Below are 18,268 nucleotides of genomic sequence, written 5' to 3'. Positions count from 1 at the left end.
AGGGGACGTTAAATGATGATGATATAACATCTAATATAGGATAGAATTTTTCGAAAAAAAAAAAATTCTATCAATGGCCAGTATATTAAAAAATACCTTTAAAGGTTGAATTTATAAACAATTTATAAGTAAGGGCAAAAGAAAAAAATTTTTAATGCCAAAATATGCCGAAAATGGACACTACGTCAATAACCATGTAATTTATCACTACAAGCACGTGCTTATAGTGCTTGGTATTAGAAATTTTTTTCTTTTGCCCTTACTTATAAATTGTATATATATATAGAGAGAGAGAGTGAAGGTACAAAGCCTAGTGATTTGAGCAGCGGACTCGCAGTTGAGGGATTGCGGGTTCGAATCTCAGACCAGGCGATGTGTGTGTTTATGAGCAAAACACCTAAGCTCCACGCGGCTCCGGTAGAAGGTAATGGCAAACTTCTGCTGACTCTTTCACCACAAATTTCTCCTGCATCTTACAGCTCACCTGCAACGGACCAGCATCCCATCCAGGTGGGGAACCTATACGCCAAGGAAACCGGGAAACCGGCCCTTATGAGCCATGGATAATCAATAAGATAATACCAATAGTATAATGGAGTTAATTTAACTGACTGTACAAACAGAAATTTGTGACCTAGCACTAAGCTAAAAAGATCAACATAAATAGAGTAAAATGTTTCGTCTTAAAAAAAAGACAATATTTACCTTTTCTATCGAAGATCAGGAGCAGATGATCCCATGTAAACCTTAAGGTCTTCTGCTGTACCTTTAATTAGTTTACAAGGAATGCTTTTCTCCTGTAAAGCTGTGTATGCTTCAAATCTGTGACAACCACCAAATGAATAATAATAGTTTCCACCTTCTGATCCTGTGATCCACAAAACATCAATGGGTGGCACAAGATGCCTGGTATTCGGATTCTAAAACGATTAAAAGATTAAAACACATGAGTATGTATGTTTATATAAAGACCCGTCCTCCAGAGCAGAAGTGTTGATGTTGCTTCCTTTGGTGAATAGGATTGGTCGGCAAGAGCCCTGTGCTGGTGCCACACGAAAAGCACTTATGCCAGTGTCACGTTGAAAGCACCTAACATTCACTGTAAAGTGTTTGGCATAAGGGAGAGCATCTAGCTGTAAAACTCACGCCAAATTAAACTGGAACCTGGTGCAGCTCTCCTGCTTGCCAATTTTGGTCAAACTGCCCAACCCATTCAAGCACGGAAAACAGACATTAAAGGATGATGATGATAATGATGATGGCCACCACCACCACCACCACCACGACCACCACCATCATCATCATCATCATCATCATCATCATCATTGAACATCTGTTTTCCATGCTGGCATGGGTTGAACAGTTTGACAAGAGCTGATCAGCTGAGGAACAGTCCAGACTCCAATAGTCTGTTGTGGCATGGTTTCTATGGCTGGCTACCCTTCCTAACACCAAAAGCTGGGTGCTTTATACGTGCCACTAATATGAATGATGATGAGATACATATAAATACATGCACATATATATATATATATATGGCACGTAGAAAGCACCATCTGATCGTGGCCGTTGCCAGCCTCGTCTGGCACCTGTGCCGGTGGCACGTAAAAAGCACCCACTACACTCATGGAGTGGTTGGCATTAGGAAGGGCATCCAGTCGTAGAAACATTGCCAGATCAGACTGGGCCTGGTGCAGCCTTCTGGCTTCCCAGACCCCAGTTGAACCATCCAACCCATGCTAGCATGGAAAGCAGAAGCTAAACGATGATGATGATGATAAACTGAAAGAAGCCCATCATGTGTGTGTGTGTGTGTGTGTGTGTGTCCTTGTCTTGACATCATGTGATGGTTGTAAATGAGCATCACAGTCATACAAGTGAGGTTGTTGATTTCCAGTTTTCCATGAAAAAAATGTCTAGCAATGGGGGAAAATATTACCTTGTTTGGAAACAGTGGAGATGTGAATTTGTTTATTAAATGATACTTAACTATTACTGGATAGATTACTTTCTTTGTTGATCTTAACTAATAACAGAACAGTACACTATATATATATATATATATATATATATATATACACATACACACAAATATATATTATATATATATATATATTTATAAATAAGGATAATATCGATATTATCAAGTGGCCAGCATGGCCTTGTACCTTTATTTATATATATATATATATATATATTATATAAACATGTATTTGTATACATACATATGTATGTGTATATATATATATATATTATATATATATATATCATATTAAATTAGAGATAAAACCACTATTAGGCAAATCAAACAGTGAAAATCATAAGCCAATACATAGAAATATAATTAATTAAAAATATATAAAATATAAAAAATATAAAATTCCAAATTAATTTGGAATTTTATATTTTTTATATTTTATATTTTTTTTAATTAATTATATTTCTATGTATTGGCTTATGATTTTCACTGTTTGATTTGCCTAATAGTGGTTTTATCTCTAATTTAATATATTTATTTATACTATAAAATTAGATTTAATCTTAAATCTAACTTTTCCCTGTAAGTTTGGATTTACTCCCTAATATTATTATATATATATATATACAATATATATGCATATGTCTATATATACATGTATATACATTTATATGTATATATACACCTATATACAGATGTATATGTATACATATATACGTGCATATGCATACATATTCATATCTATATACATGCATGCATGCATACATACATACATACATATTATACTGAAAAACACTGACCTAAATAAATTAGAGTGCAGCCAGGTATTAAGAGAAATCATAAACCTACAACACATGTGATATTGACAACACAGACAAATTAATACACTACATTATTTTTCAATTATACACACATGCATGCATGCATAGGCACGCACACACACACACACATACACACACACTCTCTCTCTCTCTCTCTCTCGCTCTCTCTCTCCTTGTTTACAAGCAATAACAGTCTCATGACCATGCTAAAAGAGACAATAGGCTTTCTTTCCTAGAAAAGAATAGGTGATGGAAGCAAAAGCGACGCTGAGATTCTAATATCAGTCAATTCTGTGGATATTGCAGTGAAGTAAAGACAAAAAAAAAAAATCAGTCGTGTTGAATATAGAAATGATGATTGCTATCTTGATAGTAATGATGATGTTCATCATCATCGTCATCATCATCATTGTTTAATCTCTGTTTTCCATGCTAGCACGGGTTGGACAGTTCGACCAGGGTCTGGGAAGCCAGGAGGCTGCACCAGGCTCCAGTCTCATCTGGCAGTGTTTCTACAGCTGGATGCCCTTCCTAACGCCAACCACTCCATGAGTGTAGTGAGTGCTTTTTACGTGCTACCAGCACAGGTGCTAGGGGAGGCTGTAGCAGTTGACTAAGGTGCTGCTATGCCAGTCATTGGGTATGACTCCATTATGAACTACCTGGTTTACAATGCGGGTGACTAGGCGATAGCCCACACCACCAGATGTTTTAAGCATCTCAGCAGTGATTCCTGATAGGCCGGGGGCTTTTCCTGGCTTCATACCCTTAATTGCTTTATCTACTAGGGAGCTGTCTAATCATAGCTGGTCCCTCCACTATCCAAATACATGACAATGAAAATTATAATGATCATGCTAATGAGGAGAATGGTGATGTTAAAAATTACCATGAGAATGAAAAGATTGTGATGATGATGATGATGATGACAGTGACGATGACAGTGATGACAATGACAACAACAACCAATTATAGATAACAATGATGATGATGATTATAATGATTACAATGATTATGTTGATTATGATGATGTGCTAATCGGGTTGTCAAATTGCTTCTGTGAACACTATATAGGGAGACTTATTCTTCAGAAAAGTCATATATATATATATATATATATATAACATTAACTTCAAATGAATGGCGTTTGTTGATTCATGTAGAATAATACTCATTTCAAATGAATTAACTATAATGTTGGAAGACTACGCCTGTGTGTGTAACCATTATGATTTATGTAAATAATTCTTTTAACAGAAATCATTAACGATCCCTTTGAAGATGTATAATTATTGAACCCATTATGTGGGTTAACAGAAGTATCCTGAGCTGATTCGATAGAAAGTAGGATGGTTGCATAACCTAATAGAAGTAATAGTTCAAAGAGAATTAATCAGCTAGATTATCTCTTATCTATGTATGACAAATGATAAACAGATACATTATTTGTTTATTTCACAAAGATGAGATAAATTGAGCTAAACATCAAATCTCATTATCTTCCTGCTTGACTACTTTTAATCCTAAAGATGCATAGCCTAGTGGTTAGTTTCTTTGGGTCTTGATCGGAAGAACATGGGGGTTCAATTCCTCAACTGGTTGGTGTATTATGTCCCTGAAAAAAAAAATCACTTCATTTTCATTTTGGTTCAGTCCGCTCAGCCGTGAGTCTTCTTTCTTGAGACAGCATTCACCTGGAGTGGGTTGAGCTGGCTTCATTCATCCTCAATGCTGCATCTCTCACAAATGCCGACGATTTGAGGCTAACGACTGCGTGATCTCCAACCACTCCCTATTCCAGTGGTGAACACCGTAGATATGGGGGCCTAGGTTGGGTTCCAGATCAGCCTTGACTGTCATCAGCCAGGTTTTTTGTTGTCCACCACATCGCTTTCACCAACCCTGAAGGGGAGCTGGGACAATTGCTTCATAGATGAATTCTCCTGGTTGACGACGGAGGGCATGAATACCAGCTGAGTGCTGATGCAGCCCTCTCTCCCTCCAAATAGAGGTACATTCTGGATGCACCTTCATCAAGGTAATGTGTGTGTGTGTGTGTGCTTGTGCGCACATGTGTGTGCACAAATTAAAAGCATGATTTTAAATGAATTGTCTGCAAGCCTGTGATATTGAAAATTGTGAGAAAGACAACTTCCTGCTTGATATGCTAAAGTTGTTGTTTATACATCAACGCTGAGCATTTTCTGGATTACTTGTAAATGTTGTTCGCTGGGGGTGGGAGGAGAATTTTCAAAATTACAAAAGAATATTACTTTTGAATGAACATTAAATCTTGTTCAGCGATAGAGATGGTGATGTAAGCTGGGAAAAGAGAATGTGGTGAATACTTGCCTTTCAACTTCCACGTCTTTTATATATTATAAGTTTACTAAATGAAAATATTTATCCTTTGATAAATTTCTACCAATAAATATTTGTTTATTTATTACAATAATGAATGCATATTCTATTCATTTCTGGATCTTTGTGGTTTTCGGTACTGTTTACAATTCTGTACCAATTGTTTTCAAATTTGATATAAGGATTAGGTTTTGTATACTAATCATGAAAATGAAATTCATTTTACCTATAAATCCATAATAAAAAATTAGTAGCCTTTAAAATTTGAAAAATTTAGGTATTTTAGCCAAACATGTGGCAAAAACTTTTATTTCCATAGTAACCAAAGCAAAGAAACACGTGTTGCATAGCTTATTGGGAAGAACTGTTTCCATAGTACAAAGATGCTGTGCATGCGCACATGGAGGAGAAGGAGATGCGAGAAAGATAATTTATTTTATAAAATCCTAGTTTAATGTTTTGACATGCCAATGCCCCACTACCCACTGATGATGGAAGAGGCAGCAAATGTGCTATTTTCTGATTGGCTGAAAATTCTGGAAATTATCAAACTTTGAATACCTGAAACATTTTTGCAAAATTTTCCTAGAATAAATGAATAACAAATTCGGATTCAGCGTCAAAAATTACATCTATATGATACATTAAAAAATTTCTTTAAAGGTCATTATAAACAGTGACAAAAACCACAAAGATCCTCATTTCTTATTATAAAACACATAATATATATTAATTTATAGTATGCTATACAGTAAGTGTGGTTCAGAGCACTGGTTGGATCATCAGAAATTAGGAAATGAAAGCAACCATCAGAGAGTTTTGTGATGGATGAAGTAAGATAACGTGAGGTCAGTTGAACCTGGTCAGGTGCATAAGTCTCTTGACTAGCTTCCGTGCCAGTGGCATGTAAAAAGCACCTACCGGTCATGGCCATTGCCAGCCTTGCCTGGAACCTGTGCTGGTGGCATGTAAAAAGCACTCACATGGAGTGGTTGGCGTTAGGAAGGGCATCCAGCTGTAGAAACACTGCCAGATCAGACTGGAGCCTGGTGCAGCCACCTGGCTTCTCAGACCCCGGTCAAACTGTCCAACCCATGCCAGCATGGAAAACGGATGTTAAATGATGATGATGATTCCGAATTTGTGTGATTGTGAATAGAATAATCGGTTGAATAAAGTTAAAACATGGTCTGGTTTTCATGTTTTTTATTATGGTATTTTAACATTAATAACAAATATTTTGTAATGTTCATAAAGTTCAATTAGAGCTTTCATATGTTCATAGTAATCATCAGATTTTAAAATGTATTTAACCCTTTCATTACTATATTTATTTTGAGATGCTCTGTGTTTCTTTCAATTACTGTAAATGTAACAAAGAATTTATTAAAATAACATAGTTATCATTCAGCTAGTGTTAGGAGCATAAATTGTGACTAAGGTTTGGTGGAAGATTTTAATTCAAAACTTATGAAAACAAGACATTTGTACTCAGAGCCAGACCTGGTTTTAGCTGGGTTGGTAACGAAGGGGTTAACTGACAATTGAGTTCCTGACAACTTTAGTACCTCTTAGAATGCTCCAACAAGCTCAATTTTTGGAATATGGTTTTGACCAATCTGCATGGAACTCTCAAGAACTCAATTGTCAGTTAAATATATTTTGAAATCTGATGATTACTATGAACGTATGAAGTGCTAATTGAACTTTATGAACATTACAATTATTTTTTTTTATATTTTTTTATAATACCATAATAAAAAAAGGTGAAAACCAGACCATGTTTTAACTTTATTCAACTATATACGACAAGCTTCTTTCAGTTTCTGTCTACCAAATCCACTCACAAGGCTTTGGTTGGCCCAAGGATATAGTAAAAGGTGCCATAGTGGGACTGAACCCAGAACCATGTGCTTGGGAAGCAAGCTTCTTACCACACATCCACACGGGCAGCTCACCATCATCATCATCATCATTTACTGTCCGATTTCCATGCTAGCATGGGTTAGACGATTTGACTGAGGGCTGGCGAACCAGATGGCTGCACCAGGCTCCAATCTGATGTGGCAGAGTTTCTACAGCTGGATGCCCTTCATAACACCAACCACTCCAAGAGCCTATTTATATATATATATATATATACACACATACATATATGCACACACTCATGACAAGCTTCTTTCAGTTTCCATCTACCAAATCCACTCACAAGGCTTTGTTCAACCTGAATGTTATAGTGGAAGACACTCACCCAAGGTGTCACATGGTGGGAATGAACCTAGAACCATTTGGTTCAGAAGCAAACGTTTTACCACACAGCCATGCTTGCACCTATAATACACAATTATTTCTCTCAGATAACATTCATAATGTTTGAAAAAAGTGGGTATAAAATCACAGTAATTGTTGCACCAATATATTCCCTTTGTAAGTTTTGCATCAATGCAATTAGTTATCACTGTATCGTATTTCCCACCCACCAACCAAACAATGCATGCAGAGTTGTGTATTCCAGTGACAAATACATTAAGTTGTCATCAGCGCAAACCACTTAACTCTCAATAGGTGATGGGTTTAAATTCATTACACTGAAGAAGCTGGTAAATAATTGACAAGAAAAAAGGAGAGGAAGAAAGTATGAATGAACGACTCAATTAATCAATCAATGTATTTGAAGGCACATGGCCCAGTGATTAGGGTGTTGTACTCAGGATAGTGAGATCGTGGTTTCGATTCCCATTCCATGGTGTATTGTGTTCTGGAGCAGCAAAACACTTCATTTCACTTTGCTCTGCAATCATGTTGACATCTGACTTGTGGCACACCTGGAACTTGTACAAGCAATGTCAGCTGGATGGAGGAATGAGCTAAACAGACCATTTGTGTGGTTGTTTAGCAATAGATTGTGGTGCCCTCATATATATATATATATATATATATATATATAATATATATATATATATATATATATATATAGGGAGAGTTTACGAAAAAAAAAAAAAACGAAGACAGATGGTATACAAAACAAACAGATGTATTAGTATAACGCTCAGGAATAGAAATATATACATCATCATCATCGATTTAACTTCCATTTTCCATGCTAGCATGGGTTGGACAGTTCGACCGGTGTCTGGGAAGCCAGAAGGCTGCACCAGGCTCCAGTCCGATCTGGCAGTGTTTCTACAATTGGATGCCCTTCCTAACACCAACCACTCTGTGAGTGTAGTGGGTGCTTTTTACGTGCTACTGGCACAGGGGCCAGAGAAGGCTGGCAAACGGCCACGATCGGTTGGTGCTTTTTAAATGTCACCAACACGGACGCCAGTCAGGCGGCGCTGGCATCAGCCACGTTCGGATGGTGCTTTTTACGCACCACCGGCACAGGTATAATAACTACAATTTCCATTTGACTTTTATTTTGATATTGATGTTGACGTACTGCAATCCAAGGTAAGCACAGCAGGCTGTCCTCCGAGCCATGAACTCACTTCATTTGTTGGGTCTTCACAGTCACAACATATCTCCAGAGGTCTCGGTCTTTCGTCATAGCCTCTGTGAGGCCCAACGTTCGAAGGTCATGCTCGACCACCTCATCTCATGTCTTCCTGGGTCTACCTCTACCCCGTATTCCTTCAACAGTTTGGGAGTGGTATTTCTTCACACACATCTCTCCTCATCCTTCCATTGTACATGACCATACCAATGCAAACGTCCCTCCTGCATGCCACATTCAATGCTTCTTATGTCCAACATTTCTCTCAGGGCACTTACACTCTGTCGTGCATGGACACTGACATTACACATCCAGCGGATCATACTAGCTTCATTTTTTCGAGCCTATGCATGTCCTCCACAGTCACACACCATGCTTCACTGCCATGAAGCATGGCAGTTCGCACACATGCATCGTACAATCTACCATTCACTCTGAGCGAGGGGAAGAGGCTTTGCGAACTTTGCCCAGGCTATTCTTATTCTAGTGGTAACACTCTCTGAGCATCCACCCCCACTACTAACTTGGTCACCTAGGTAGCGGAAACTATCAACTACTTCTGGCTTCTCCCCCTGGTGTGTAATGGAATCTGTTTTCTGAGAATCTGTGGTGTCTATTGCCCCTGTGCATCTGCTGCACACGAAAGCTATCTTCTCGGTTAATTTTCCTTTGATGTTGCTGCACGTCTTACGTGTCCATAGCTTACATTGGGTACATATATACTTATATATACATACATATATATAGATACACATACATATATATACAGATACATATATATACATATACATCTATATATATATATACATACATATACATGATGGATACCTCTTATGTGTTTAAATGAACACTGTATTTAGATGAATAATATATAGTCTATTGACTAATTTTTCTACACGCTAGGCCACTGGCAGTAAAAAATTTCTAAAATTATTTCTTACCCTGATATTATTAATTATTGATCATTTTTGGCAAATTTTCAAAGTAACGCCGGCATTAACTTATTTGCTGACAACAAAAAACTGCGCTTGCACAGTGGATTTGAAAAATTATAATATATAAGCATGGGGCACATGCTGGATTGTCTTGTATTTATATGTTTAATCTAGGCGTACCTGTTGATGAAGACTCCACCTAGCAAATTATTTTATTTGCTAATATAGAGTCAGAAACCATGGTCTAGGAGATAGATGGTAAATGTTCTTATTTTTCATTCCCTTCAAAATTTATCCCTAATAGTGGTTTGGATTTTGGCTATTCCTTCTAGCGTGCCAGGTATGCTATGATGTATATCTCTTATGTGTTTAAATGTACACTGTATGTACATACATACATACATATATATTTTTATATATATATACACATATATATGTGTGTGTGTGTGTATATATATATATATATATATATATATACACACACACATATATATACTATAATGCTTATATATACAATGCCCCAAAAACTTTATTATACAATGCTTCCTCACCCCCACCCCCACCCCAGTAGAGGCAACAACTTTAACAATTCTAACATGTTTGAATGTCGATAGGTTAAAAGCAAGAACAACTCTTATGACATTTGTTACCAAACGATCATGGGAACCTTCTTTTCAGGTGCTGAATAACATCTCTCCTTTCCCAGTTTTCAAATAAATCTGAATGCTAAAGAGTTAATGTTGCTCAAGCGTCAAAAAGGTCAAATATGAATCAAATTTCATAATGGTTTTCCATCAGTTTTATAGGTTAATCTCTTTCAGGGGACAGGTTCCATAAACAGGGAACTTGAAATTATCTCGTTCAAAATCACCAACATACATTTACAGGCATACTAAGTAAACACCCCTATAATACTCTCAAATATTGTCATAAATAACAATCATAAAACCCTGCCAGAAATAATCTTCAAATTACCACCAGATCACACATTGCCATCTTAATTAAAATTGAGATGAACCCATTGATTAATGTGGTACTAGCTACAGTGTGTCTAAAAAGACAAAAAGAAGATGTAACAGTCATTTTGTTCATTGGTTTGATTGATCAGAGTTAACCCAGGGCAGACTACATATGATAGGTTAGACATCATGTTCTTGCAAAGCAAGAAAATATATCAACTTATTACAGTCATTAACTGTATATAGAAGGATGTTTTCTACTATTGCTATAAAGTCCCCAATACTTTAAAGGCGCATGGCTCAGCGGTTAGAGCGTCAAGCTTACGATCGTGACATTGGGAGCTCGAATCCCAGACCGGACTGCATGCTGTGTTCTTGAGCAAGACACTTTATTTCATGTTGCTCCAGTTCACTCAGCTGTACAAATGAGTTGCAACGTCACAGGTGCCAAGCTGTATCAGCCGTTGCCTTTCCCTTGGATAACATCAGTGGTGTGGAGAGGGGAGGCCGGTATGCATGGGCGACTGCTGGTCTTCCATAAACAACCTTACCCAGACTTGTGCCTGGGAGGGTAACTTTCTAGGTGCAATCCCATGGCCCCTCTTTAAATCCACAAACGAACACGTTCAGTTCAGTTGGACTTGCAATTAATATGGAGCCTATCCACTTCTTAATGATTTCAAATTGTGGTACAAGACCAGCAATTTCGTGGATGGTGGTAAGTTGATTATATCAACCTCAATGCTCAACAGGTACATATTTTTTATTGACTCTGAAATGCTGAAAGGCAAAGTCAACCCTAGCAGAATTTGAACACAGAACATAAAGATGGATGAAATGCCACTAAGTATTTTACCCAGCACAGTAGCAATTCTGCCTGCTCACCACTTATTGACCTGTTAATAATAATATGAAACTAGGGCAGTGAACAGGTAGAATCGTTAACACACTGGGCGAAATGCTTGGCGGCATTTCGTCCGTCTTCCCATTCTGAGTTCAAATTCCACCAAAGTCGACTTCACCTTTCATCCTTTCAGGGTCGATAAAATAGGTACCAGTTGGGTATTGGAGTCGAGGCAATTGACTTACTCCACTCCCCGAAATTGCTGGCCTTGTGCCAAAATTTGAAATCAATAATAAGATGGAAATGCTTCAGCTAATACAGAATGTTGGATCACTATACAGAACCTACAGATCTGGGTATTGAAATGAGATTATTAAATTTTCAGTGTATAACACTATCCTAGTCTCTATTTCCTGTCAAAAGTTGCAACATGTCAAACCTGTGATTCTGTTGGCCATAAGAAACTTAAACCTATTAAAGTTTCGTGAGAAAATACACATACAAAAAAGCGAAGTAACGTTAAGGGGTGATAATTTAATATAAAAATGCATTTACTAATACAGTAGACATGGAAAGTAGTGAAGTTTTGAATCTATTAAAATTATCTAAGACGGAGAGTGAAAGAACATTTTTTCTCTCAGACAATGATCAGTCCCAAAATATTAAGTACACTGTTCTTGGATCTCTTCGGTTTGACCGGCAGTTTTTAAAATAATTTCCACGTAACTAAACACTTTTAAACTTCCTATACTGGTAGAATGTGTTTATAAAACATCTTTTTCTCTTGGCTTTATTGAGAAAATTCTATAGTTTGTAAAATATTTGCTGTTGTTTTTTTTCTTCAATTTCTACAATTTCAATCAATCAATGACGTCTATTGAGGTGAAAACATTCTGTCCCTCGTTTAAGAAACAGATTGGGTTTATATACATTTGTGAAGAAAAAAAAAATACCCTTCCCCCCACCCCTAACCCTAACCCTAAAACAGATAGAAATGCAATAGATCGATACTAGGGTCATAATTATGGGTGACAAATTCATATGACACCGCTAGAAAAAACTGCCGGTCAAACCGAAAAGATCCGTGTTCTTTTCACGAACTTAACGAAAGTCAACCACATTATTAGCAAACTATCTAGAGTTACTTCCCCTGAGCACCGACTACAACGATAACAAGAAGTTAATGTTTATCAATAACAACTCGAGAAAGTATCAAATGTAGCGAACATAACAGTATAATCTACCTTAATAGTTTCCATCAATGATTTGAGTTTCTCTGAATCCAGTACTGGAGGTATCGGTCGCTGGATGATATCAATAGGAACTTCGTGAATGTCGGTGATGTGGGCATCATGTATCGTCGTATCACTGTTAGTACACATTTGTCTATAAAATACAATCGGTGACTTTGAAAAAGATCTGATGAGATGCTTTGATAAAGTCTGTGAAATACCTAATGAAAACAACTTAATGGAGTAAAACCTTTTTAAGTACATGTTAAATAAATATGGTGACGTTTCACTTGTCTAACCAATCATTTAGCTTTATACGACTTCCTTTAAACTGTCCGGTACCAACACATCAATTATGCTAAGGTGTGTCCTAGGCTGAATTCTAAATTTGCTTTTGTCGAGGATATTGTATGCAAATATTAATTGTTGGAATATGAAACTAGGTGGGGATACATACATTCTTCTGCTTTAGATGTACATGAGGAAAAGAGGGAGAAAGAAAGGCGTGATGGTGTGTATGTGCGTAATCGGTTGGAATTTACAACTGCAGTCTATTGCCTCATATTTCCTTCAGAACTAGTTTATAAATTGTACAGTTGGCGATGTGTTTTAAGACTGAACAGGCTCGTGACTGTGTGGTAAGAAGCTTACTTTCCAATCACATAGTTCCGGGTTCAGTCCCACTGTGTGACACCTTGGGCAAGTGTCTTCTACTATAGCATCGAGTCGACCAAAGCCTTGTGAGTGGATTTGGTAGACGGAAACCAAAAGCCCATCGTGTGTGTGTGTGTGTGTGTGTGTGCGCGTGTGTGTGTGCGTGTGCGCGCGCGTGTATGTATGTGTACAAAAATTGCTGTCTACCGTGCATGTGTACTGACATTGCTTCTAGTATTTAAAACCAGGCATAGGAAACTTCGCCCATGTAAAACCAGTCAGAAAGAGAGACATATTGTTGAGAAGAATTCTAACTTTTGGTGGCCTAGAAGAGATCAGAAGGGTCAAGTGGTAAAGACATTATTATGCTTAGCTAAGGCATCTGGTAAATGTAACTGCTGTCAATCACAGAAAAATTATTGTTTTACTGTGAAAAAAAGTGCTGTTTTAATTGCTAAGTGAAATTTGGCGATCAAGGATCGAATCCACGCCATGCCTGCATGAAACCACTACATATCTATGCATGTATCTTTGTGTTTGTGTTTGTCTCCATCACCCCCACCACAACAGGTGGGTGACAAAAGCCAACAGGTGTTGGTGTTTATGTCCCTGTAATTTAGCAATTCAGCAAAAGTAACCGATACAAGTACTAGTCTTTAAAAAATAAGTCCTAGAGTCAATATGTTCAACTAAATCCTTTCAGCCTATTACCTATTCTATCAGTTATTAAGCAGTAGTGGGGCACTAACACAGGCACAAAGATGCACACACACAAACGCACATGTATAGATAGATGTATATATATATATATATATAATATATATATATATATATATATATATATATATATATATATATGTGTATGCACATATATGTATATATATATATATATATATATATCGAAAGTTCTACTGAAGAAGAATATATCTTTTTTTATAAGATTAAGTCCGAAATTGATTCAATATAGAGATAACGAAATTTAAATTTTCTAAAGGTTAGTTGCCCGTTTTCAGTTTCAATTTTCCTGTAACAAGCGGATTATAAGTGGATAAAACAGTGTATTTGGCTTTAGAATAACCCTCTTTAGCCCTTAATTATATGATATATATATATATATATATATATATATATATATACACTAGTAGTAATACCCATCATTGATTAGATAATTACTTTTACTGTTTCTCAGGAGCCACATTCAAAGTATTATTATATATATCATTTACCCCTCCTGTATATGTGCCTTTTTCTAAGAGAAAAATATGTAATAATTGAAGTAGAAAAAAGTTGCAGCTGACAAACCAGGTCTCATGAAGCTGTACTTTACGACACCAGCGCTGGACCACCAAACAGACACCATTAGCTATTTTTTATGGATATTCTTTTTGGGATTGTGTTTTGGCACTTTGTCTCTACCCAACTACAGTATAGAATGCTTGCTATTGTTGAAAAGAATCCCATTTTTCATCACATGTAACAATACAATGCAAAAATGGTTCACTTTTATTCCATGACAGCAAAGAACAGCAAGTTTCAAGACCATGTGTCATTCGATGTTCATTCAGTTCGTGTGATACCCACTTGTCCAGCGTTTTACCTTGCCAATTTGTTTCAGATGATCCAGCACAGTTGAAATTGAAACATCAAACCTTGCTGCTAACTCACGCATAGTTTGAGATGTATCCACTTCCACTACAGTTTCCAGCTCATCATTATCTATCTTGGTCTCAAGTCAACTACATTGTTTGATTTTCAAGAGTAAAGTCACCAGACTGGTACTTCTCAAACCATTGACGTATAATGCACTCATTCACCACATCTTCACCAAACCTATTTCTTTATTACCCACAAGGGGCTAAACATAGAGGGGACAAACAAGGACAGACATAGGTATTAAGTCGATTACATCGACCCCAGTGCATAACTGGTACTTAATTTATCGACCCAGAAAGGATGAAAGGTAAAGTTGACCTCGGCGGAATTTGAACTCAGAACGTAACGGCAGACAAAATACGGCTACACATTTCGCCCGGCGTGCTAACGTTTCTGCCAGCTCACCAAACACCTAATTAATGTTTCAACCTGTCTGGGATGCAATGGTTCCACAATGGAACTCATATTCATAAATAACATGAATGTTTGATCAATCTATGGGTTCACAAAAATTGATTTACAAAAAAAAGCTCACAATATAATCAGACACCATGAATTGCATTTTGAAAAATGATGATGTAACTCTACAATGTTGTAAAACAAAGAATTGTCAGGATAAAACAATAGAGTTAACGACTGTCAAACTTGGCGCATAAGAATATCGGACATTTCATTTTTAATGACCTGATATAAGTCAACTTGACACATAAGTCAATCTAACATGTAAGTCAGCTTGGTATATGAGTCAACTTCAAGATTTTTAGCTCAAAATTCTGTATTAGGCCTATGACTACCACATGAGTCTATGAAACATGCAAATCTTGTGCATAATTTAAATGTTATAGTAAATGCATTTGTTATTTTTTGTAACATCCATAAGCCATAAATACTTAGTTAGTTAGTTAGTTAATTTGGCTCAAAAGCAAATAGCAAGGCTATGTAGGGGGACATGGAGTTAAGTACAGGGTGGTGTTCATGTAAAGAGTTCAGGCCACTTGAGGTCAAGGGAGGCTTTGAACAAAGCGGTCGTCGGCATCTTCACCATCTCGTCTGGCAGCTTGTTCCACAGATCCGCAACCCGGACGGAGAAAGCTCCTCTCCTTCAATTGAGATGAAATCGTCGCAGGTAGAGCTTTTCAGAATGACCCTGCAGCCGACGCTCTGGAGCAGGAGTGAAGAACAGCTCTTTCGAGAGGTTATATTTTCCGCTTATGATGTTGTGGGCGAGAATGAGATCACCACGGCGGCAGCGTTTTTCTAGAGAATAAAGGTCGAGCGTCCTCAGCCTTTCTTCATAGGACAAATTTTTGAGACCATGAACCATGCGGGTAGCCAGCTTCTGGACTCTTTCGAGATGCTGTATGTCTTTGAGGAGATAAGGAGAAGAGGCTTGAATCACGTACTCCAATATGGGTCTCACCAGCGTGACATAGAGTGGTAGGAATATGGCTGCTGTGAGCATTCCGAATGACCGTCGAATCAGGAACAGAATTCCGCGTGCTTTGTTGGCAGCATGGACGCACTGGGCCGAAGGCGAAAAGGAGGAATCCACCAAGATACCCAGGTCCTTTACCTGATCGGCCCTCTCCAGCAGCAGACGACCTGGCTCAAAATCAAGTTGAGTTGCAGGAGGAGAGCCAACAGGCAGATGACAGCACTTTGACACGTTCAGACACAGGTCCCATTCGTTAGACCACCTCCAAATTTGGTGGAGGCATTGACGAAGATCCTCTATATCACCGCGAGGAGCGACCAGTTTGATATCGTCGGCAAATATCATCGTTTAACGTCTGCTTTCCATGCTAGCATGGGTTGGATGATTTGACTGAGGATTAGTGAACCAGATGGCTGCACCAGGCTCCAATCTTGATCTGGCAGAGTTTCTACAGCTAGATGCCCTTCCTAATGCCAACCACTCCGAGAGTGTAGTAAGTGCTCACAATGCAATGTGCTATCAGGAAATTACGCAAGTGGCATGCATACCATGGTTGTCTGACTGGCCACTTGGGTCCAGTGACTTTCTGGTCAGTGTTTACTGTCAGTGTGTGCACAATAACATTAATATGATATTGAACTTCTATTACAATTTTATTACTTTATATTAACCTCTGTGTTAATATGTTAACCCTATTGTTACTGTATTTATTTTGAGATGCTCTGTGTTTCTTTCAATTACTTTAAATATAACAAAGAATTTAGTAAAATAACTTACTTATCATTCAGCTAGTGTTAAGAACATAAATTGTGACAAAGGTTTGGTGGAAGATTTTAATTCAAAACTCATGAAAACAAGACATTTGAACTTAGAGCCAGAGCTGGTTTCAGCCGGATTGGTAACAAAAGGGTTAACCATGTTCACCAAACACAAGTTTTAGTCAGAAATATTTGTGGTGACCTATTTGAGTTATGATAATTAGTGTGCAGCAATTATTAGAAGTGTTGTTCCATTGGTTGGTCATTCTGTAAGTAAAGGTTCACATTTTAATGTTGCTGTATAAGTCAAACTCTAGAATTGAAAATATTTTTTTCTTTCAGACTTAAAATGTTGACTTATTTACAGCATTCATCTCATTGGCCACTGTAGAAATAAAGACATTACTTGTTTAGCTATACAATATGTAGAAATTATCACAGGTGGTTAGAATAAAAATCAGCCAGAAACAGACAGGCAAAAAAAATTACAAAAATAAACAAATTTGGGAGAAAATGGGGGGGGGGGGTCTTTCCTTTGTTTTTGATTGAATCAGTACAGGAAATTATTTACATACTAATTGTCACTTATTTAATAACTAGAAATATGTACTTAGTAAATGTTATATATCTATGGATGCAAATAAAGATACTGTGTTAGTTTTTAAGAATAGTGGCAGAAACGGTAACGCAATAGTCAAAATGCTGTAGTACATAAAGTTATCTCCCTTTATATTCTTAGGTCAACGTTGCCTTTCTCCATTCCGAGATTGCTAAAATGTGTACGAATCAAGTAGTAGAACGTCGGACGATTTGAATCTTTTCAGTTTAACACATCAGTTCCGATTTTTTTTTTTTTTTCCAATTTATGCACAGATATAATTTTTCATAGGTATCCACGATTTTTGGAGAAATTAACAATGGAAAAGTTACGAGCCTTTAAAGGCTGAAATTGTGAGGAATTTCAGCCAACGTTGACACACCAAAAGTCGGAATTGCCATATATTCCCAGAACTACTTCTTGAACCCAAACAAATTTAAACCAAGCTTTTAAAATTAATATAAGCTATCTAGCATGAAAAACTATATAGGTGTAGAAATCTTTTCTAAAAATCAAATCTAAAACATCTAGAAATACCGGCTAA

At 37.1% G+C, this 18,268-nt stretch overlaps 1 protein-coding gene across 1 annotated transcript; it reads right to left on the bottom strand.

Annotated features, from left to right (window-relative positions):
* Positions 1 to 704: 704 nt before the first annotated feature.
* LOC118765500 (putative sulfiredoxin) lies at positions 705 to 13,012 on the bottom strand. Its single transcript, XM_036507758.1, has 2 exons — positions 12,639 to 13,012; positions 705 to 920 (listed from the first exon to the last, which is right to left on the bottom strand). The coding sequence occupies exons 1-2, from the start codon at positions 12,888 to 12,890 to the stop codon at positions 711 to 713; spliced, it is 462 nt and encodes a 153-aa protein (XP_036363651.1). The 5' UTR covers positions 12,891 to 13,012; the 3' UTR covers positions 705 to 710.
* Positions 13,013 to 18,268: the final 5,256 nt, after the last annotated feature.

The sequence above is a fragment of the Octopus sinensis genome, linkage group LG1 (genome assembly GCF_006345805.1).
Source record: "Octopus sinensis linkage group LG1, ASM634580v1, whole genome shotgun sequence".
In the NCBI taxonomy this organism is placed as follows: domain Eukaryota; kingdom Metazoa; phylum Mollusca; class Cephalopoda; order Octopoda; family Octopodidae; genus Octopus; species Octopus sinensis.
This window is presented reverse-complemented; position numbering and strand designations above follow the sequence as displayed.